This window comes from Drosophila subpulchrella, chromosome 3R (genome assembly GCF_014743375.2).
Source record: "Drosophila subpulchrella strain 33 F10 #4 breed RU33 chromosome 3R, RU_Dsub_v1.1 Primary Assembly, whole genome shotgun sequence".
In the NCBI taxonomy this organism is placed as follows: Eukaryota; Metazoa; Arthropoda; class Insecta; order Diptera; family Drosophilidae; genus Drosophila; species Drosophila subpulchrella.
Genome location: NC_050609.1, coordinates 6489902 through 6513599, shown reverse-complemented (window position 1 = coordinate 6513599; position 23698 = coordinate 6489902). Strand labels below are relative to the sequence as shown.

Sequence of the window (23698 nt, the reverse complement as noted above, 5' to 3'; positions counted from 1 at the left end):
TCAGCGGTATTTTTGGAGGCAATTGACATGGTCACACAGTTATCGTTAAAATAGGGATGCCACCTAGCTGAAACGGTTAAGTTAATTATGGCGGTTAAGATTAAAATTTAATGAAAAAAATAATAAAATTTCTTAATTGTTATTAGTTGAAGAAAATCTGCAATCTGAATACCTTTTTTTGAAAACTATCTAATTAGCTGAGAAGTCATAAAAAGTATTTGCACTTCTTTTAAATAGGGATGCCACCTACTTGAAACGGTTAAGGCAGTTAAGCTTGTTAGTTTGAATTTAAAACTCCAAAAGACAAACGTGAAACTCGAATTTAAATGCGAATAACTATATATTACCAACCACTTTGAATATCTCCGGTTAACAGCTCGCAAAACAGCTGCGTGCCTCATGTTTTTCATTGCGCCTGCGCTGCTTTGGCGCCCAATAAAAATACGGGTTCCAATTCATTCAATTGCATAACAATACGCGAGGGAAAATAACGGTATCGTTATCGTGTGCCCACGCTCAGTCAGAAACTGACGTGCCTGTCCCAACGGTCGTGTGTGCGCGGATCGCCCCCCGTCGCTGCTTCCCGCGTTTTGTGGCTGAAGAAAAAGTCCAACTATCTGCGGATGACCATCATTTAATCCGCCAAAAAGGAGACCCCCCAACAAGGCCTTTTAAATGGCTAAATAATTGATGGAATTATTATTATGCCCCGCCCACGTTACAGGAGCAAATCGAGTGGAGAACACTGCTCATCATAGCATCGCTCCAGGATTCTAGAGCGCCTCCCGAGAAAATCCTTAGTCCTTAAAGGAGGATTCGGTATCCAAAAATCTCGTGCGCGTCCCATGGCAGAGGTGAGTATTTTTATTGATTTTTTCCCGGGCCCGGGAGCTGGTATTTGTGGCCTAATCCGAGACTCGCGTGATTCGCATGGAATATTCAATTACACACACACACACACACACACAAACTCACACAGGACCCACACTTTGGCAAATGGCGCAGGCCTTTTTGGGTCACGAGGCTGCTGTGCGAGTGTGTGTGTGTGTATTTGTGTGTGTTGACATTGTCCTGGTCTCGTTTTCATTTTCCGTTTCCTTTTCGCTTTCGCACGTGCTTTTTTTGGCCAGCACATACGTAACACATCGCATTTTGGCCCGCCGCATAAAGACGATCCATAATTCATGACGTTGGCTTTCGCTTTCAGCTGGCTAGCGTGGAAAGCTAGGGAAGCTAGGCAACCGGAAACGGAAACGGCACCGAAACGGGAACCGGAAGTGGAGCAACGATTAACCGAAACGATCGAAGGCATTAGCCAGGCATGGACACCGCTGCCGCCGCCGCCGCTGCAGTCGCCGTTGACCTGAAACCCGATCAGCAGCTCCTCGGCAGCTCCAGCTCCAGCTCCACAAAGTCAAGGATCGGCGGAGGAGGAACCACTGGATGCGACTGTCTGGGCAGCACTGTGGAGACCATGTCGCTGACGCCACCACCCACGCCGCCTTCGCGAGCCTCTGACAACCACGTCGAACCAGGTGCTCCAAGTGCTCCACCAAATGGCCAGATCGAGACCCATCCCTTGAACGGCCTGAAGGCCAAGGAGCCGGCCGAAACAACAGCAACAGCATCTACTGAACCCACTCAGTCGGATTTGCCCGCCACATCAGCAACGTCTTCCGCCAAAGCTTCCATAAAGCCAACGTCTGCCTTGCTGGGATCGGTATCGGGATCTGGATCGGTATCTGCTTTAGTGCTCCCAGCAACGGATCATCCACCAGCGGCAGCTTCTCCAGTGCCCAGCAGCAGCAGCAGCAGTTCCGCATCCGGTTCTGAAGAGAATGTGGTCCAGCTGCTGCCCTGGCAGGATATGCCCACGTATCTGCAGTTCAATCCCTACGTGCTCCGCGGATATAGACCCCTGCAGACCTTCAAGGGCTGCCTGCTCAGTCTGTTCTACTGGCACAACGAGACCATCAACATACTGACTCATGGTGAGTGCCACCTGCTCCTCTGTTCCGCTGCCACTTCCTCATCCCCGTCCTCTTCCTCTTCCGCCCACCTGTCACCATCGCTGGCTCACTTATCGACCCATCCGCGTCTCGCTGCTCGTAACAATCACGGTCAAAGCCAAGTGGAGGCACACGTAAATAGATTAGGTCGGCATTTCTAATGAACCTTGACTGAGGTTGGCTCGGTCGTGCATAAGAAAGTGGCCAACTATAGATAGCATTCACCCCCAAACGGAATATGGGTATTTCTTGACGATTTCCAATTAGTTTAAATTATTAGTATGAGGTTTTTATACCCGTTACTCGTAGAGTAAAAGGGTATACTAGATTCGTCGGAAAGTATGTAACAGGCAGAAGGAAGCGTTTCCGACCCCATAAAGTATATATATTCTTGATCAGGATCACTAGCCGAGTCGATCTAGCCATGTCCGTCTGTCCGTCTGTCCGTCTGTCCGTCTGTCCGTCTGTCCGTCTGTCCGTCTGTCCGTCTGTCCGTCTGTCCGTATGAACGCTGAGATCTTGGAAACTATAAGAGCTACAATACTGGGATTAGGCATGCAGATTCCTGAGATTCCTGCGCAGCGCAAGTTTGTTTCAAAAGAGTGCCACGCCCACTCTAACGCCCACAAACCGCCCAAAACTGTGGCTCCTACAGTTTTGATGCTAGAACAAAAATTTTAACTGAAATGTATTGTTCTCATCAATACCTACCGACTGACCTAAAAAAAAGTTTGCCACGCCCACTTTAACGCCCACAAACTGCCCACAAACTTCAAAAAATCGTAAATATGAACGCGGATATCTCGGAAAATATCAAAGATAGAGAAACGAGATTTCAGATTTAGATTCCGTAGGCTTGAGCGCAGCGCAAGTTTATTACGCGAATATGCCACGCCCACTCCAACGCCCACAAACCGCCCAAGTCTGTGGCGCCCACAATTTTCATGGTAGATAAAAAATTTAAACTGAAATGTATTGGTCTCGTCAATACCTATCGATTGATTTAAAAAAAAGTTTGCCACGCCCACTCTAACGCCCACAAACCGCCCAAGCCTGTGGCGCCCACAATTTTCGTGCTAGATAAAAAATTTTAACTTAAATGTATTGGTCTCGTCAATACCTATCGATTGATTTAAAAAAAACTTTGCCACGCCCACTCTAATGCCCACAACGCTTAAATCTGTCTACCGCCGGTAGGTGGCGCATTTGCTGCTTGCATATCTCCATTTTCCTTTGGTCCCTTTAGCTGAGTAACGGGTATCTGATAGTCGAGGTACTCGACTATAGCGTTCTTCCTTGTTATTTCTGTACAAATACCAAATAGCTTTCGACTTAAATATTCTGACCGAGGAACCATTAAATCATTTTAATTATTTATGGCACGAAATCAAAATACATAGAATAGATAGAAATTTTAAAGTCATTACTTATTCTCCACAAATATATATACGATTTTGTGAATAAACATGCTCAAGGTATATAAAAATAGTTAACCAAAACATTTTAAAAACATGTTAAATCTTTAATTAATGATATCAAAACAAATCTAAAACCAATTTGTATCAAAGAAAATGAAGTTCAAGTTAAAAAAGAGATTCTGGCTTCACCCAGTTAGTAGAGCAAGCACTTCTCCGAGGGATTCATGGCGGATCCAGATGGACAGTTGAACTCTTTGGAAAACTCATCAAAGTTCGATAGAGATCCAATAACGCGGAACTTTCCTGGCATGTGCTGATCCGTTGAAACTTGAAGGGCCTTCACACTTGGATGTGCATCGTTGCACCAGATCTGAGCAAAGCTGATAAAGAACAACTGCTTGGCATTGTATCGCAGGTTGGGCAGGGTCTCCTTGGCCAGATCCTTCTCGATCTGGGACTCGTACCAATTCCGGTAGGCGGTGTAGGCCAGCCGCATTCCTCCATTATCCGCTATGTTCTCCGACTGCGAAGTGGACTCCTTCAGCTGGATCCCATCGTACACATACCTTCCATACTGCTTCGTAAAGCATTCCCGGCGTTTCAGGAAGTTGTTACTGGACCTCTCGTCCCACCAATCGTTGGAGTTTCCTTTGGCATCGAATTTTCTTCCGCTGTCGTCGAACCCATGGATTAACTCATGGCCAATTAGCGAGGCCAAGGTGCCGAACATAACCGCATTGGGGTAGACATCCGACCAAATGTAGAAGGGCTGGAGCAGTGCCACCGGAACCTTGATGGTGTTTTCTATAAGGATGTTGGCCGGAGTGTAACTGAGCTGGGAGCCCGCCTCAAATGGCTTTGCTGGCTTGTGTAGCATCTCCCGCATTTGTTTCGCACCAAGGAGGCTGGTCTGTCTTACGTTTTCCACGTAGTCGGAGCTCTGCAGATTGAGATCCGCAAACTCTTCGGTGAAGTTATCCTCTGCATAATTGTTGACCTCAAGGGTCATGGCCTGTAGCTTTGCAATAGCCAGATTCCGAGTGGGTCTCTCGATCCAATCCAGTGCTGAGCTAGACTGCAAAGTCTCGTTAAAAGTAGACTTTAATTGACGCCACATGTTCTCGATTTCTCTAGAGGATTTCTCGTTGTTGTAGCGGCGATAGAACATGTTGTCCAGGTTCTTGGCGAAGAACTTCTTGGTGAGATCCACACAGGCCTGTTTCTGCTTCGCCGGTTTGTCGGAGGGCGTCTCATGGAATTCCCAGATAAGGCGAAAGAATATATAGTTGGCTACGGTGGGCTTGGGCGTACGCTTGATGACTTCTACCAGATTTTGCTGATAGCGTTTGTTGTACTCGTAGATCTGTTCGGTAATTGGCTCTCCCATGCTCACACTTAACAATCGCTTGATGTCCAAGGTGGGGGAGTACCGCTGGTGGACCTCGTCCACGGTCAGCAGCTCGGTCAGTTCACTCAGGTCCAGGCCTTCGCTATCGTCCACCAATCCTTGGGCCAGATCCACCTCGAAGTCGATCAGCTCCTTGGCTGTTTTCTTCGCCAGGTCCACTTTCACTCCCAAAGATCGCTGCAGGGTGCGCTGGATATTAGCACGATACTTCTGACGGTAGGTGGCTGTTGAATTGTCCACGTACATGGAACGCGCCTCGAGTGGAAAGTCCTGCTGGCCCAGGTAAATCCGGTTCCGTTGGTTGCTGGCCAGATCCTTGTTAACCTCTAGACCAAGAACCGGAGTTATTCCATATCGGTAGGCCATGCGAGCGGTGGTCCCAAGCCAGTCGAAGTCCTCCTCCTTCCAGGAGGATCCCTCGAGCACCGGCATAGTTCCGAATTCGGCTATCAGTTGCTTTAACTTTTGGCTGTATGTGGTGTTGAGCTCCTTGATCCGCAGGCAGGACTCGTAGAAGTGCTTCACCTGAACATCCTCCGGGGTGTCGTGGCTATCATGGCCCGCGTTGAGCATCTTCAATATCTTCCGATTGAGGCCGTTGGTCAGGGTCTCGAACACCCCCGTCGTGACCACCTGCATGCTCAATGCCGAGTTGATGCGCCCATAGTTGCCACAGGAGAAGACGTAGAAGTCGCTGCACGGATCCGCCTTCTGGTCCATAAAGCTTTCGATCTCCGCTGCCTTGGCCTGCCGCAGCAGCTCCTTGATGTACGGGGTGTCTTGGTTGAGATCATCCTCGCTGGTGGGGGCTGCTAGGGTCAGGGCACTGAGGATGTGACCGAAAATGCAAATATAGAGCAAATGCATGGCGTTGTATTTCGTTGAACTTCCACCGATCGACTGTCGAGCCTCAGTTGATCTGATGAGTTCATCGCCATCCCATCACAGCCCGGCCGCTCCTCTGTTCTCGGAAAACAAAAGGCGACCCTGGGGTTATCGCGGGCTCTCGGATCCATCGCTCCGCTAAAAACACTGAGGTTCAATTGCTCACTGCTGATTGTAAAATGCATTCCCATTATTATAATATCTTCTGCTTTTTTTTCTATATCATTTGGCTGATAGATTTAATCTTCTAAGAGCTAGGAGTAATTCCCAGAAACGTGATCGAGAGACTGTTGGCTGTTATGCTAACTAGTATAAAGGTTCTGTTAGCAAAAATTCTATATTTTTTCACTCACGTGAATGAATGAAGTCATTAATGTCAAGGTAGTTGATTACTCTGCCATGACTTCCAGTTGCAAAGTGCCTATTAAAACAGCTCGTACGAAACCCGAAGCACAATTGAGTAACTGGCATAATAAACCCCATAATAGATGATGCTAACCGACCACTTTCATTTATACAAAAAGTTTAGGTATTATTAAAGTTATATTACTAAATGAAGTCGTAAGGTATAACGTTTTTTCATGCAGAATTTGGTCAAAAAATATAGAATGGATTGTCGTATCATATAAAATTGATATGCGAATGAATTTTTAGTAATGTTTATTAGATAGATGTTATAACCAATTTAAAAGAGTATTTGAGTATCATAGTAAAGAAACCTATCTAGTAGAGGATGCACTTCTCTCTGGGATTCATGGGGGATCCGGATGGGCAGTTGAACTCTTTGGAAAACTCATCAAAGTTCGATAGAGGTCCAATAACGCGGAATTTTCCGGGCATGTGCTTATCGGTTGATACTTGAAGGGCCTTGGCTTTTGGATGTACATCGTTGCACCAGAACTGAGCAAATGTGATGAAGAACAGCTGCTTTGCGGTGTATTTTAGATTGGGCAGGGTCTCCTTGGCCAGATCCTTCTCCATTTGGGACTCGTACCAATTCCGGTAGGCGGTGTAGGCCAGCCGCATTCCTCCGTTATCCGCAATATTCTCCGACTGCGAAGTGGAGTCCTTCAGCTGGATCCCATCGTACACATACCTTCCATACTGCTTCGTAAAGCATTCCCGGCGTTTCAGGAAGTTGTTACTGGACCTCTCGTCCCACCAATCATTTGAGTTTCCATTGGCATCAAACTGTCTTCCGTTTTCGTCGAAACCATGGATTAACTCATGACCAATTAGGAAGGCCAAGGTACCAAACATAATCGCATTGGGATAGACATCCGACCAAATGTAAAAGGGTTGCAGAAGGGCAACCGGAACCTTGATGATGTTCTCTATCAGGATGTTGGCTGGAGAGTAACTAAGCATGGAGCCCGCCTCAACTGGTTTCGCTGGTTGGTGGAGCGACTCCCGCTTTTGTTTTGCAGCAAGGAGACTTGTCTGTCGCACATTTTCCACGTAGTCGGAGCTCTGCAGATTGAGATCCGCAAACTCTTCGGTGAAGTTATCCTCGGCATAGTTGTTCACCTTCAGGGTCATGGCCTGTAGCTTAGCAATAGCCAGATTCCGAGTAGGTCTGTCAATCCAATCCAGAGCTTGACTGGATAGCAGAGTTTCGTTAAAGGTTGACTTTAGTTGACGCCACATATTCTCGATTTCTTTGGAGGTTTTCTCGTTATTGTAGCGGCGATAGAATATGTTGTCCACGTTCTTGGCAAAAAACTTTGTGGTAATATTAACACAGGCCTTTTTCTGCTCCTCCGGCTTGTCGGAAGGCGACTTAACAAATTCCCAGATAAGGCGCAAGAATATATAGTTGGCTACGGTGCGCTTGGGCGTACGCTTGATGACTTCTACCAGATTTTGCTGATAGAATTTGTTGTACTCGTAGATCTCTTCCAAAATTGGCTCTCCCATGCTCACACTTAACAATCTTTTTATGTCAATGGTTGGTGAATACCTTGCTTGCATCTCAGCGACACTTAGCAGTTCAGCCAATTCATTAATTCCTTGGTCTGGAGAAGAAAGTCCTTGGGCTAGGTCCACCTCAAAGTCTAAAAGCTCCTTAGCCGTTTGTTTTGCCAGCTCCTCCTCGACAGCTAAAAATCGCTGTAAAATACTTTGCATAACGTTAAGGTACTTCTTGCGATAGATAAGAGTTTCGTTGTTCAGATACATGGATCGCTCCTGAAGCGGGAAGTTCTGCGCTCCTATGTAGATTCGATTCCTTTGGTTGCTGGTAATGTCTTTGAATACATCCGCACTTATGATGGCTGTTTTTCCATATTGATAGGCAATGCGTGCGATGGTCCCCAGCCAGTCGAAGTCCTCCTCCTTCCAGGAGGATCCCTCAAGCACCGGCATCGTTCCGAACTCGGCAATAAGTCGCTTCAGCTTTTCGGAGTATGTGTAGTTCAGCTCCTCGATCCGCAGGCAGGACTCGTAGAAGTGCTTCACCTGAATATCCTCCGGAGTATCGTTGGTATCATAAGTGTTGAGCATCTTGAGGACCTTTCGGTTTAGGCCGTTGTTCAGAGTTTCGAATACTCCTGTCGTGAACACCTGCATGCTCAAAGCCGAGTTGATACGAGCATAGTTGCCACACGAAAAAGAATAGAAGTCATGGCACGGATCGGCCTTTAGGTCCATGAAGCTTTCAATCTCGCTAGTCTTCGCCTGTCGTAGAAGCTCCCTAATGTAAGGTGTATCCTGGGTAAGGTCGTCTTTCGTGGGGGCCGCTAAGGTCAAGGCCATTAACACGTGGCAAATTATGAAAATGCGGAGTAATCGCATTCTGTTCTGTTTCGTTCCGTTTTAAAAATTGGACTAAACTAATCAGTTCATTTGTTGCCAAAAAACCATTAGCGAGATCGGGCTTATCGAGACTCTCAACATAGTGGTGACAGCATAATCGTTATATACCGATAAATGTTTAAAAGTAGCTAGAAAAAATAAATAAATAAACCTTAAAACAAGGAAGAACGCTATAGTCCAGTACCTCGACTATTTGATACCCGTTACTCAGCTAAAGGGACCAAAGGGAAATGGAGATATGCAAGCAGCAAAGCGAGATTGAAATGTGCCACCTACCGGCGGTAGACAGATTTAAGCGTTATGGGCGTTAGAGTAGGCGTGGCTCAATCGAGAGGTATTGACGAGAGCAATACATTTCAGTTAACATTTTTTCTCTAGCATCAAAACTGTAGGAGCCACAGTTTCGGGCGGTTTGTGGGCGTTAGAGTGGGCGTGGCACTCTGCTGAAACAAACTTGCGCTTCGTAAGAAGCTCAGGAATCTGCACGCCAAATCTCAATAGCCTAGCTCTTATAGTTTCCGAGATCTCAGCGTTCATCCGGACAGACAGACAGACGGACAGACGGACATGGCTAGATCGACTCGGCTAGTGATCCTGATCAAGAATATATATACTTTATGGGGTCGGAACCGCTTCCTTCTGACTGTTACATACTTTCCGACGAATCTAGTATACCCTTTAACTCTACGAGTAACGGGTATAATAAAAGCGTAATAAAATTAAGAAAACAATGTTCAATCTTATAGTCTCATGATAAGGTATTATATTACTTGGCTTCTCGGCAATTAAATAGCATGCCCAATAAAGCCATTAATTCGTCAATACTAATTACTAGCATTGTTAGATGCCGTAGTCATTCCTCTCAGATATCGAACTATAACGTGAGCTGTATTTTAATCACGCTCTCCCCTCTAACTTGGGGTAGGATTGTGGAACCTACGAGCAAACGGGTGATAAGAAACACTCAACACATTTAAAAAATTTTTTGCATAACTTCGAATTTTATACACACCCCAACATTTTTAAAAAGTGTGTAATATACTTATTTTACTATATTTTTAAAATTTTCCTAATTTTCGAAACAAACTTATTATTTTACAAATAAACTTGAAGACTAGTGGCTACTCTAATATAAAATGAATTTTTAAAATAATATAAATAAATAAATAATAATAAATAAAATAAATAAATAATTTAAATAATATTAAAATATTAAAAATTATTGAAAAATTGTATATTTTCCTTTCCTTCTCAATATAATTTATGAATTATGAGTTTTAAGATTTATAAATATTTGGAAGCCTAGTTCAAATTTAAACTTATAATTTTTACAAAAATATGTTATCATATATGGTCAGTTTTCCACAGTGTGGCTTAATCTCAATCTGAGTGGCAGAGAGTGGGTGCGGAAGTGCGTCTCGTTGAGTTGCCCGTTCAGTCGCGTTCGTAGTGTTCGCCATGGAGAACTTTGGCATCGCATCGACTTTACTACTACTTCTACTGCTCCAGCTGGTGGGGAGTGGTCGAGGTGACCTGCTGCCCGGTCAGCCGGCCATTGACCTGCGGATCCAGGCCCAGGAGCAGCTGATCTCGCAAAACAATGATAGCCTCTATGTCCAGCGATTGATGAGGCTTTCCAAGTCCGCCGAGATGCGCAGCTATATGCAATCGGGCGTGGAGGCTTGCGACAATTTCTACGACTATAGCTGCGGAAATTGGCCACAGATCAACCCGGCCATCAAAGCCTATCCCAGGGAGACCAACATGGAGCAGTTGCTGGTCAAGGCATATCGCCACAAGCAACAGAGATTGATGGAGCAGCCGGCGGATGAGGAAACGGATGAGGTGGCAGTGCTCCGCCTTAAAGAGCTATACGCCAGTTGCCTTCTCTACCGTCAAGCTCCAGAGGATCTCTATCGCCGAGGTCTCCGAGAAATTGTGGCGGAATTTGGACGCATGCCTGCCTTGAGTCTTCCCGGACAGGATTGGCCAGCCGAGGAGTTCGATTGGCAAGACACCGTGGCCAGGATCAAACGAAAGTACGGCTTTGATATTCTTCTGCTCTTCCAGTTGTCTGGGAACCGCATCTACGTGGGTCAGCCCGAGCAGATACTTTCGGAGCCCAATAGACAGGATGTGGCTGATGGGACAGCTTACCATTTGGAGCGGCACTTGGGCGTGGAGCCGGAGCTGGCCAAGACAACGGCTAGGAATATCACAGACTTGGAACAAAAGATTGCGAGGATTATGGTAAATCGCAGAGTTGGTGTAATGTCTCAAATACACACTCCAAATGCAAATGACACGTCCTACGATGATATCGTTAATATCACCCAATATGTGAAAACTGTCCTCGACCGGGAACTTGAAGCCAATGAGACTCTCTATGAACATGTTCCTAAATATCTGTCTGGTTTAGTTGATGTTATAAACTCAACAAATCCTAACGTCCTGGCCAACTACATCTTCAACGAGCTCCTGAAGCACTTTTACTATGAGAGGACGGGATCGCCCGTTGAGCAGTGTGTCAACCGGGTGAGAGATCTTTTTCCCGAGCTCCTGGACAACATGGTATTTCAGCAGTATGGAAATGCAGATACCCTGAGTGATATAGAGGCCCTCTGGCAGCAGATTCAGCTAAGTTTTCGAGGTGTGCTACAAAACTCTACAGCCGACTGGTTGGTTCTGGAGACGCGGGAACAACTCCTGGAGCAGCTGAATACCACCAGTCTGGTGATCAATGGATATGCTGATGTTAACTTCACCCAGCGGTATGGGGATCTACAACTCAGGCCAAGGGACTATCTTCACAACCTGAGGATTATATTCAACCATCAGAGATTTAGTTTCAAGTTGAAGACACAGACCTCAGCCTCCTATGATCCTTTTGGGAAAAGAGTCCTGCTGCCGGTGGCCCTGCTCCAGCCGAACTTCCTTTGGTCCCGATATTATCCGAGAGCCGTTCGTTATGGTAGTCTGGGCACCCTGCTGGCCCACCAATTGGCCCACAGCTTGGAAGATGCCTCCAAGTGGGATGACAAATCCATTGCCGAGTATGCCAAGCGGAAGGCCTGCTTCAGGGAGCAATATGGACGGCTGCGTCTCAATGGACATTACTTGCCGCAGAGCGATCTGCAGGCGGAGAATATAGCCGATAATCTGGCGATACAGGTTGCCTACCATGCCTACAGAAGATTTCTGGGGGAGTTGAGCCCATCTTTCTTGGGCTCCGAATCACTGCCACACCTAAACCTCAGCTCAAGGAGACTGTTTTTTCTGAGCTTTAGTCAACTGTATTGCAATGATGCCAACGATGTTTTTCGGGATAAGCAATCTCTACTCCAGTTACGAACTCCCAATGCCCTCCGGGTGTTAGGAGCACTGTCCAACTTCAGAGCATTTAAGAGGGACTTCAACTGCGGCAGCGGGAGCAGGATGACCACTCCACAGAAGTGTCAACTCTTCGCCGTTAACCTGGACTAAGAACCCCACTATACCATTATGAATTAAATACATAAACAATAAATACAATCAATGATATATTGGGAAATATTATAATCTTTGAACTACCCCTTTTTCAATGGCAATTTTTATAGAGATTAGGAGTACTTTAATTTATTTAAATCATGAAAAATACAAAACATTCTTAATCAGGAGACTGAGTTCTCATTGATAGAGGGCTTATGACACTTGCTTGATTTTTGACTAGCTGACTGGATTTATTTTAAAAAGTCATGGCATCATGGCAAGAAAGTGTTAAGGGGCCTATTTTGCGAGAGACTTAATGCTTCTAGAAACTCCCACTGACAAAGCTTTTTGTTGACATTTATTCTACTCACTTATTCCATAGCAATTTGTAGATTTACTATGTGTATATATGCCAGAAAATTATATGCAAAATACCATAATATTCTTATGAAACTTCCTAAAAGAAAGAATCATGCTTATAGATGAACAAAACCAAACAAAGGTTTAGATAATTAAATTTTATTTGAATTAATGGGACTAGACCCGTTCAAAACAAACTTACTTAAAATTCAAAAGCATTGAAAAAATTTCTTCGCTCAGTAGATGGCACACTTGAATTCCGGATCCATGGTAGCCGACTGGGAGCAGTTAAAGACCCAGGAGAACTCCTGGAAATTGGATAATGGTCCGATCACCCGGTACTTGCTGGGTGCATGAGTATCGGACTTGGCCACCGAGGACTTGAAGAGTGACTGGACATCGTCGCACCACAACTGGGCGAATCCAAGGAAGAAAAGCTGGCGATTGTCGAAGGGAAGACCCTCCATGGTCTCCCGTTGACGCACTTCCTCCGTTTGCTGACCCAGCCAGATCTTATAGGCGGCATAGGCCAACTTGAGACCCCCATTGTCGGCAATGTTCTCCGACTGCACCTTGGTCTCCGGCAGCTCTGATCCTCCATACTTGTACTGGTGGTACTGGGCCTGGAAGCACTTGCGCCGCTCCTCGAACTCATAACGCGACTTGGAGTCCCACCAAGGAGCCAGGCTACCAGTGGCATCATAATTCATTCCATCGTCGTCAAAGCCGTGAAGCATCTCGTGGGCGAGGAGATAGCCCAGAGTGGCGTACTTCAGCGCTTCCGGATACTGGTCACCCCAGAGGTATCGTGGCTGCAACAGGGCCACCGGAATAGTAATATTATTCTCCAGAATACTGTACGCTGGAGTGAAGCCAAGAACATCAGTTGCATCCGGGGAGCGAGGTGGCTCATTAATCCTTGCCACCAATCTCTTGGCCCTTTCAATGTCCAGCTGCTGGATATTCGTTACGTAGTTAAGTCGATCGATAGACACCTCACCGAAGAGGTCTTCGAAATTCTCCGAGTCGTAGGAATTGATGTTCAGTTGCATATTTTCTAGCTTCTCAACGGCCAACTGCCTTGTGGCATTCGATATCCAGTCCAGTTTGTCACCCATCAGATGCTGCCGGAAAATCCCCTTGATCTGTCCCCAGATTTTATGAACCTCCGCCTCTGTGTCCAAATTGCGATACCTCTGGTAGACCGCGTGCTCGGCCAGCTTGCCAAAGTAACTCTTTGTTTTTTCGGTACACAACTTGGTCATCTCGCCGGGCTTAGCCTCCAGCAGGAGGTCCTCAACCAGTTTCCACATTATATAGTTGGATTGTGTGGCCAGCGGTGTGCTGCGCATTGTGCGGAGAGCATTATCCAGATATTGTTCATCGTTAATGTACAGGGTCTCCGGGATATTTTCCTCGCCGAGGATCAAACTTAGAAACTCGGTGAAGTTAAGATGGTCACTGTACTTCTCTTCAAGATCGGCCAGCGTATATAGGGAAAGTGAATCTTCGAGAGTTCCTCCGCTCGAGCCACCGGAGTTGAGGACTCTCTCGAGTTCAAGGATCTGTTCAGCCGTGTGTTTCGCCACGGAGGGACTTAGACCAAAGTAATGCTGCAGATCCTTGGAGGTGCTGGCTTCCTCGAGAAAATTAATACGGACAACGCTACTCTGCTTGTCATCTGGTTGACCTACGTATACCCGGTTTATTGATGTATTTCGAACATCCTGCAAAATATTCAGGCCCAAGATGATCTGCTTTCCGTATTTATGCTGGATTCTGGCAACCGTTCTCCACCAACTGAAATCCGAGGAGTTCCATTGGGGGCCAACCATGGCCGGAAGTTCCCCGTACTCACGGATGACGTTCTCCAAGGCCAGCTTGTAGTGGACATCATCGCGATGAACCAGGTTGCAGGACAAAAAGAAACGCTGCATTTTCTTCTCCAGTTCAGATTGAAGGTCGTTGGATCGCAGCAAACGCTGGAGGCGTCGGTCGAATCCCTTCGATATAAGTTGGAACGTGTCGGTCATCAGGTTGCCTAGCAGCTGGGCGGGATTATGACGATGCCAGTTGCCGCAGGCATGGGTGTAGAAGTCATCACACGGCGCTACCTCCGGCTTCATCATAATCTTAATATCTGCCACTTTGGCTTGCACTATGATTTTCTTGGCATACTCCGAGGTCAGGTCGTCGGCAAAGGGATTTTCTGCATCCGGTGGCTTGGCCAAAATGGGAACCATTAACACCAACAAAAGGCATAGCCACAAAACCCGACTCGCCATCATCTCACGCTTAATTCAACTAATTTTTAATTGCTCCCGATCGGAGACGGCCACCTTATCAGCGGGTTTTGTTTATAGAATGTCCAGAGTTCTGGGGTAGGTCAACCTCTTATCTCCCAGACACCGGCTCTTATACAATCTCTGCCCCTGACTCTTATAAAATTTCAATGATTTCAATTTCCAAACAAATCCGTTTACATTTGCTCTGGTATTTTTGGTAATTTTATCTTATCCAAAAAACCTTTTAACTGACTTATGCTATTTAATCTTTGTTCATTGATTAATAATTTCGACTGGATAGCTGATATCCTTGGGTTTTAAAAAACATAGATTATGTTTACAATAAATGATTTGGAATCTCTTACAACCGTACCACTTTCATAACTTTATATTTATATTTTCGTTATAACTTTGAATTTAAACTTACACATGTCTAGAGCTCAGTCTATAGAACTTCGACTGTACATATATACATATGTATTTAATTATACCCCCGTCAAACACACATTGCGTTTCTGGTTGAGCAAGCTAAACAAATTCAAGCAACCTTATAGTATACTCATTGGGACTCGAAACAGAGTTCTGTTGATCTGGATAAGTCTATCTCAATTCTAGTTCTTTAAGTTATTTTCTCGGTTTTATTAGCATCTCTCAGTTTTTGATAAGTCCCCATAGATATACATATTTTACAATAATTTAATAATTCCAAAAGTTCCCCCACTTAATTCATATAACCTTACTATTTCAGCCATACCCATCTTCTACATCCTGGCCATTGTGCCCGGCCTGATGCCCTGGGACAGTGGCTACAAGTTTCTGTCCTTCTGCCACGTCTTTGGATCGGTGGCTCCCTGGTGCGGCAGCTTCGTCTACCACCTGTTCATGAACATCGAGAAGGGCGAGAACGTCTACTACACGCTGCTCAAGTTGGACATGGTCGGCATCTGGGTGAGCCAGAGCTTCGGTGAGTACGATCGCGATGATAATGTATATTGCCTATGCTTGAACCCCAATGAAAAGCAAGTGCTGCTTGGAAGAGAAACCATTTATTAGACATATATATACGCACATGGCGTAATCTCTGAGATACAAGGAAAATCTCAATACATTGTGCATTTGTGTAAGGGATTCATCCGGGTTGTGTTACTACACTGGAAGGCCTCGGCGAAGGCTGGGGAACTAGTCATCATGGCGAACACCCGGGATTCATCCGGCGGGTGGGTACTGTGGTAAACAACGGAATATCGTCTGTCATCCCATATATCCGAGCACATGGACTGGGCCAAGCCGAGGAAGAACAGCCGCTTCGGCGTCTGAGGCATATGAGGTAGGGTCTCCGTATCCTGGCTGTTCAATTGCTCCAACCACTTGCTGTATGCCGATTGAGCAATGCGAATTCCCAAATTGTCTGCTATATTCTGATCTTGCGATTGCCACTTTGGCAATGCCATGCCGTCGTACTCCATCTTACCAAACTGTTCTGCCAGGCATTTCTTATTCCATTCGAAGCTTTCTTTGGCCTGGCTGCTCCATGTGTCGTTTAGGTTTCCCTTGCTGTCGAAGAGTCGACCCACATCGTCGAATCCATGGGCCATCTCGTGACTGAGGAAGAAACCCAGAGTGCCGTACTTGAGGGCAGCCGGATAAACGTCGTCAAAGAGATAGCGATGCTGCATAAAGCTGGAAGGCAGCACCACCAAATTGTTTTCCGTCACGTAGAATGGAGAATCGATTACGCCATCATAGTAGTTCGTGCTCCTGGACTTCCGCATCAGATCCCTACGGAGATTCGTGCCCTGCACCTCCAACAGTCGCTGAACATTGCCATAGTAATCAGCGGAGCTGACCACCAGTTCGCCATACTGCTCCTCGAAGTTTACCGCCTGATCGCCCGCTATCTCGAAGGACATACCCTTGACCTTTTCCAGCAGCTCCTCACGCGTGGGTTCCTCCAGCCATTTGAGATCGGGCGAACTCAGGATCTCCTGGAAGGAGGTCTTCAGTTCCAACCAAAGACTCCTCAACTCGTTGGCTATGTGGGGACTTTGCTGCTGCAGTGAATGGTACACCATCTGATCCACCACATCGGGAAATAGATCAGTGATCTTCTCCGCACAGATCTCCTCCTGACGCCCCTCATCCTGATCGATCTCAAAGTCGTCTAGGAGAGTGGACAGCATATAGTTGGCCAGCACATGTTTGGGAGTGGCCAATAGGATCTCTTTCACCTGGATAAGGTAGTTGGGCACTGACTCGTACACCGGCAGATAGTAATCGTGACCCAGCCAGATGTTCACAAAGCGAGTCAGGTTGAGAGTCGGTCCGTAGGTATCGCTCATTTCGGACAACCCTTTCAGGTGATTCTTCAGTCGTGGATCACGGACTGTTCCGGGTTCAGGAACGTTGCGGGATAGTTCCAAATCCAAATCATATAACTCCGAAGCACTTTTCTCAGCTCGCTCCTCCGGAACACCCAGGAGAGTCATCAGCCTCTTCTTAAACACCATATACCTGATATACGAACGGCTTTCACTCAGATCGTCTCTCTGACCCAGGTATAGGCGAATTATCTGGGAGTTGGCAAAATCCGGAGCCACTCGGACACCCAGAAGAGTCCTCTTACCGTAGCGTCGCAGTAGCTGGGCCATCATCTCGAGAGGATCGAATTTTCTAGGGTTCCAATCCGTGCCCTGCACAGCCGGCATGCCACCAAACTCCCTCAAGACACTCAGTAGATGGGATCGCTGTTTCATCCGCAAGGCCGTTGTGTTCAGGCAGGATTCATAGAAGTACTTAACCCTCACATCCGTTGGACGATCTGTGCTGATTCGGGGCTCCTTAAGCAGCTGCCTCACCCGACGTATGTAGTGGGCAAACAGGAGCTGGCCCATACTGGTATCCTTCTGCTCGGTGGCTGCATTAATCACAGCATAGTTGCCACAGGCGTGTGTGTAGAAATCATCACAGGGGCTCACATTGGTGTCCATAAAGGAGCGCATCTCCGCTGACTTGGCGATGCGCATGATCTGTTGACCCAGTGGCGTGGTTAGCTCCTTGAAAACGCCGCCCGACGTACCTTGGATGACCAAGGTGATTAGAAAGATTAGGCAAGCGGACGCTGTGAGATGTCCCTCCATCGTGTTTGAGCTATGATTTCTGACTGAGGAGCCGCCTTATCGGTGGCCAGATTAAGTGTGCTAACTGTCTCTTCCGCTCTCCGTTTTTTTGTTTGTTTGTTTCAGGTGCTCTTCCCCTGGTGACAGCCACCACTCTGTGCTTCCCACCCGTGCTCAAGTGGCTGATCATTGTCTCCTACTGTGTACTCTCGCTGTGGGGCCTCTATAAGGTATGGATTGGGATCTAGTTTAACTTCCAATGGTATCTATAATCCTTGTAATCCCCAATAGGCTCTGACTGCCAGCTCACCCTGGCAGCGTCGCTTGTGCTTCGCCCTGCCCTTCGGAATGCGCTCCATCCTGACCTTCCTGCGCATCCGTGGAATGGTGGGCGGCAGCCACATGGCCCTTTCCCATGTCTACCTGCAGGTGCGTATGTCCAGGCATTCCAATTGACTAACTGCTATTTTCTATAACTAAACGTTTTTGGCTGGCCTCTCTCGGTGCGCATAGGTTGAAGTTGTAAGTCACATTTTCATACATATGTACATTCGAGTAAATGGACAGAGCCGCTACACAATTTTACTGGCGGACATTACACACAAAATCCAAATGTCATTAAAGATCTTCTAATCTTTTCATTTAACCCTCTGTTCTAGGACGGCGTCTCCATACTGGGCGGTGCCATCGGAGCGATGCGAATCCCAGAGAAGTGGTTCCCCGGAGTGGTGGACTTCTATCTGAACTCCCACAACATAATGCACGTACTGGTCGTGGTGGCGGTCTACTCCATGCACAAGGTGGGTTTAAAAGCTATATATAAAGAATATGACACAAGTGACTGCCGTTTAACCAGAAAAGCATAAAATAAATACGTTACACTTTAAAACGTTTTTAAAATAATATGGATTTTACCCTCGACCACTTTGTACAAGTATTTTCCTTCCGTTTTATGTGGCAAAATTATATACTTTAATTAAATTTCTAGCTGATACATCGAAAAAGACAAATGATTCATTTTTGGAAGTCAAAAAATGTTCAAAAAGTGTTTTCAAAGTCATTTTTTCGTGTAATTTTATGAGTCTAAGGATAGGTGGTATTTGTTATTTATTTTATTTAATCAAAACAAGACTTACTTGTAATTAGAGATTTCTTTTAAATAAGTCATATGCTAGAACTGGAAATGGGCATCACCCTTCTAGTAGATTATGCACTTCTCGCTGGGATTCATGGCGGATCCGGCTGGGCAGTTGAACTCTTTAGAAAACTCATCAAAGTTCGATAAAGATCCAATAATTCGGAACTTTCCCGGCATATGCTGATCGATGGATACTTGAAGGGCCTTCATTTTTGGATCTACATCGTTGCACCAGATCTGAGCAAAGCTAATGAAGAACAGCTGCTTGGCGGAATACCTCAAGTTGGGCAGGGTCTCCTTGGCTAGATCCTTCTCCATTTGGGACTCGTACCACTTCCGGTAGGCGGTGTAGGCCAGCCGCATTCCTCCATTATCCGCTATGTTCTCCGACTGCGAAGTGGACTCCTTCAGCTGGATCCCATCGTACACATACCTTCCATACTGCTCCGTAAAGCATTCCCGGCGCGTCAGGAAGTTGCTACTGGACCTCTCGTCCCACCAATCGTTGGAGTTTCCTTTGGCATCAAACTCTCTTCCGCTGTCGTCGAACCCATGGATTAACTCATGGCCAATTAGCGATGCCAAGGTGCCGAACATAACCGCATTGGGGTAGGCATCCGACCAAATGTAGAAGGGTTGCAGCAGGGCAACCGGAATCTTGATTGAGTTTTCTAATAGGATAGCTGTGGGGCTGTAACTCAGCTGGGAGCCCGCGTCGAAAGGTTTACCCGGCTTGTGGAGCATCTCTCGCATTTGTTTTGCACCAAGACTTCTAATTTGTCGCACATTCTCAACGAGGTCGAGTCCTTGGAAATTTAGACTCGCAAACTCTTCGGTGAAGTTATAATCGGCATAATGGTTGATCTCGAGAGTCATGGCCTCCAACTTGGCGATGGCCAGATTACGAGTGCCCCTCTCGATCCAATCCAGTGATGAACTGGAGCGCAGAACTTCAATAAAGGTTGACTTTAATTGGCGCCACGTATTCTCGATTTCTTTGGAGGATTTCTCGTTCTTGTAACGGCGGTAGATCATGTTGTCCAGGTTCTTGACGAAGAATTTTTTGGTGAGATTTAAACAGACCTTTTCTTGCTTCTCTGGCTTCTCGATGGGAGCCTCTACGAATTCCCAGATAAGGCGAAAAAATATATAGTTGGCTATGGTGCGCTTGGGCGTACGCTTGAGAACTTTGAATAAAGTTTCTAGATAGCGTTTGTCGAGCTCATAAATTCGGTCGGAGACTCTCTCTCCCAAACTTATAAATATCAATTGATCGATGTCCAAGGTGGGGGAATACTTCTTTTGCATTTCAGCAACAGTTAGTAGTTTGGGGAAATCATGAGGATCTTGGCCTGGAGTGGAAATTCCTTGGGCCAGATCCACCTCAAAGTCGAGCAGCTCCCTAGCCGTTTGTTTGGCCAGCTTCACTTCCACGCCCAATGATCGCTGCAGGTTATGCTGGATGTTAATACGATAATTCTGACGGTAGATTGCCGTGACATTGTCCACGTACATGGAACGCGTACCAAGCGGAAATCCTTGCGTCTCTATGTAAATGCGGTTCCTTTGGTTATTGGCGAAGTCTTTGTTTACTTTCACATTAATGAGTGAGCTTATTCCGTATTGGTGGGCAATGTTAGCGGATGTTTCCAGCCAGTCGAAGTCCTCCTCCTTCCAGGAGGATCCCTCGAGCATCGGCATTGTTCCAAACTCGGCTATAAGTTCCTTCATCTTTGCGGTGTAGGATGAGCTGAGCTCATTGATCCGAAGGCAGGATTCAAAGAAGTGTTTAACCTGTCTATCTTCCGGAGTGTCTTGGGTATCATCTACCAGGTGGAGCGTCTTTAGAATCTTGCGATCAAGGCCCTTTTGGAGAGTTCTGAACATTTCAGTAGAGGGCACACCCAAGACTGAAGCTGGATTGATGCGAGCATAGTTGCCACACGAAAAAGCATAGAAATCGGTGCACGGATCGGCCTCTTGGTCCATAAAGCTCTCAATCTCGGCAGTCTTTGCCTGTCGCAGCAGTTCCCTGATGTAGGGGGTGTTCTGGTAGAGATCATCTTCGGTGGTTGAGGCTGCTGCCACGAATAGGGCACAAAAAACATGTCCTATAAGGAAAACATATAGGACACACATCACACTGTATTTCGTTTGAGTTCCAACGACCAACTGCCTTACAAAATACTTATTTCATAAACATATTTTTCAAGCAAACGAACACTGAAAAATGACTAATAGCTTTGCTTATCTGATTTATCGAAAAAAAACTCAACTAATGAAATGTCGACTAAAAAACTACAACATTTTGAAAATAAAATGTATAAAAATGAGTCACATAAATATTTCTCACAAGTATGATAAACAAATATGATTGCCCTACTTACTTCAGTCAATAAGCCTACGAAATTAAATTTTTCATTGATGAAACTTCAAGCATGTCGTAGCCTTTAAAATAGAAGTGAGTTTTATGCCTTACTTAAAAATCAGAAACCAAAATAAAGTGAAGGGTATTATGGTATTAGGGTATTATTATTTTAAGTGAATTTCAAGGATAAAAGCAGTGAGCTTTATGGAAAGTAAAAGTTTAAAAAGTAACATCCTTGGATCTCTTTGTAATTTAGGCCACCATCAAGGACTTCGAGTGGATGTCGACGCAGACCTGTCACACGGCCGCCAATGTCACCGAGCAGGCTCTGGGGCACGTGGAGCTATGACCCGCTTATTGGCTGCTGCCGCTGGTGCTGCTGCCCTTGCCTTGGATAATCCTGGCCAGACGGCGTGCCCGGACGCACCTGATCCGCGCCCTAATCGCTCCCATGGCCTGGCGGCGGAGGCGAGCCCAAATCCCCGGATGAGACTAGATATGAGGCGATGGCGATAACGGTGGCTATGGCTATGACGAACTCTACTTGAATATACCGTGTATAAGAGAGCGCCAATGCTGTTGCAGTAACAATATACATATGTATATCTAGTTGTAGGAATAGGCCATACATATATGAACTGTATGGGTGTATTTACATATAGTACATACTTCGACTGTGGTATTAAGCATTAAGGTTATATTATTACTGAGACGAGACGAACGACAGGATGGCAGTATGTTTCGGAACCAAGTCTTCGGATTTTCACGCTAAACTCTTGAGTATACAGTTGCGATATGGCTGGGGAATGGCTAATAATTAATGATTAATGAGTAATTGTAATGATGATTTGAATGATGTTGATACACATGTACCTCATTGTGCTTACGACAACACATCTTATTTTCAAATACTCGTATGTATAACTTTGTACCTCGTCGAAAACTCTACAATAAGAACACCTATAAGCTAATCTCTTCCTAGTTGAACATTTTAGATATGCAAATTGTTAATTTTGGCAAGCTAGTGGTAGTGTAAGCCTAGTAAAAGCTCCAATCTGTGCATAGTTGTGAACGAAACACGAAACTCAATTGATGCTGTCGTGTGGCAGTAGTTAGAAAACCCAGTATTCAAGTTGGACAAGTGTGAAAACCAATACAATCTTCTTGCTACGTCGCTACTGCAACGAATCACATACATACATACGTAGTAGAGTTCGATATGAATTGGGTTTATATCATTTATGTCAATTGATTGCGCAATATTAACCTCAAGTATTTATTGAGCTCCCCGAGTATTGAATATTATTAGAAACACCGCAATATTTATGTATTACGAGATTACGAGTACGAGTACCCTAGGTGTTAAGCAGGGTATACAAATACAACCAAAAACCAACTTAACTATACGATAGAAATCTTTCGAACGTCGGTCTATTTTAATCCTAGCAATGCGAACAATTATGAGTAATGCGTTTTAGTAGTGTCAATAATTTACACCACCCCTCCCCTCAAACGAAAGAGAGAGAGCGAGAGCAAATCTAACAAGTGAAACGTAAGCTAACAAACGAATTCAAACAAACAAACAAAGCAATAATTATAGGCAGACTCAATGCTTTAAGTTTAAAGTTGCTGCTAGAAATAAGTGACAATTATACGAGTAATGTAAAATGATTTTCTGAGAAGGTTAATAAACATTAAAAGTGTATTTAATGAGCAATTGAAAGCGCTTGTAACGTCTTTAAATTTGAATCGGGAAGTCCCCTTGGAATTTCTTGCCGCCAGGTGGCGTTGAGTGCGAGTCTGCCGTCAGGTGGCGTTTGGTGAATAACTCTCCATCCCTGCGAAAAACAAGTTGGCATCTCTGGTTCAAATTAATCCCCCCAAATTTAAAAAAGTATTAACAAGAAAGGCAAGCCAAAGATTGTATACCCCTGCAGTTATAATTATTAAATTTATTTCGAAATTCTTAAAAACACAAAAAATGATATTCCCAATAGTATAAGATAATATGTCAAAAAACACCGAAGATATAATTTGTTTCATATTATTTTCCCACCAATTTTCCGATCGTTCCTATGGCAGCTATATGATATAGTCGTCCGATTTTGATAAAATTAAATTCGAAATTCAGAACTAATTAAAAAATGTTATTTCCAAGCGTAGAAGGTTATATGTTAAAAAACACCAAAGATATACTTTTGTAAAACTTGTTTTTCCGATTATTCCTATGGGAGCTATAAGATATAGTTGATATATAAGCGAGAGACTAGCTTGCGTAGAAACGGACGGACAGACGGACATGGCTAGATCGACTCGTCTAGTGATGCTGATCAAGAACATATATACTTTATGGGGTCGGAAAGTCTCCTTTACTGCGTTGCAAACCTCTGACTGAAATCATAATACCCTCTGCAAGGGTATAAAAAGGA

General features: G+C 45.3%; 7 protein-coding genes across 8 annotated transcripts; 2 read left to right on the top strand and 5 right to left on the bottom strand.

Moving 5' to 3' along the window:
- The first annotated feature begins 510 nt into the window (after positions 1-510).
- LOC119556594 (progestin and adipoQ receptor family member 4) lies at positions 511-22986 on the top strand. 2 transcript variants are annotated; one of them, XM_037868908.1, is made up of 8 exons: positions 512-854; positions 1208-1991; positions 15396-15611; positions 17890-17993; positions 18055-18192; positions 18277-18285; positions 18423-18563; positions 21526-22986. In XM_037868908.1, the coding sequence occupies exons 2-8, from the start codon at positions 1322-1324 to the stop codon at positions 21616-21618; spliced, it is 1371 nt and encodes a 456-aa protein (XP_037724836.1). In that variant the 5' UTR covers positions 512-854; positions 1208-1321; the 3' UTR covers positions 21619-22986. The 2 variants fall into 2 exon arrangements, with proteins under 2 accessions (XP_037724844.1, XP_037724836.1); XM_037868916.1 differs by lacking the exon at positions 18277-18285 and having other exon boundaries at positions 511-854.
- LOC119556553 (neprilysin-4-like) lies at positions 3374-5754 on the bottom strand. The gene has a single exon (XM_037868846.1). It carries the CDS (start codon positions 5700-5702, stop codon positions 3621-3623), a length of 2082 nt encoding a protein of 693 aa, XP_037724774.1. The 5' UTR covers positions 5703-5754; the 3' UTR covers positions 3374-3620.
- LOC119556560 (neprilysin-4-like) lies at positions 6444-8513 on the bottom strand. Its single transcript, XM_037868858.1, has one exon. It carries the CDS (start codon positions 8511-8513, stop codon positions 6444-6446), a length of 2070 nt encoding a protein of 689 aa, XP_037724786.1.
- On the top strand, positions 9970-12109 carry LOC119556589 (neprilysin-4). Its single transcript, XM_037868894.1, has one exon. It carries the CDS (start codon positions 9993-9995, stop codon positions 12015-12017), a length of 2025 nt encoding a protein of 674 aa, XP_037724822.1. The 5' UTR covers positions 9970-9992; the 3' UTR covers positions 12018-12109.
- On the bottom strand, positions 12482-14656 carry LOC119556568 (endothelin-converting enzyme 2). The gene has a single exon (XM_037868870.1). It carries the CDS (start codon positions 14648-14650, stop codon positions 12599-12601), a length of 2052 nt encoding a protein of 683 aa, XP_037724798.1. The 5' UTR covers positions 14651-14656; the 3' UTR covers positions 12482-12598.
- On the bottom strand, positions 15675-17797 carry LOC119556578 (neprilysin-1). Its single transcript, XM_037868881.1, has one exon. The coding sequence runs from the start codon at positions 17782-17784 to the stop codon at positions 15748-15750; it is 2037 nt and encodes a 678-aa protein (XP_037724809.1). The 5' UTR covers positions 17785-17797; the 3' UTR covers positions 15675-15747.
- LOC119545761 (endothelin-converting enzyme homolog) lies at positions 18962-21341 on the bottom strand. Its single transcript, XM_037851606.1, has 2 exons — positions 21333-21341; positions 18962-21073 (listed from the first exon to the last, which is right to left on the bottom strand). The coding sequence occupies exons 1-2, from the start codon at positions 21339-21341 to the stop codon at positions 18962-18964; spliced, it is 2121 nt and encodes a 706-aa protein (XP_037707534.1).
- Positions 22987-23698: the final 712 nt, after the last annotated feature.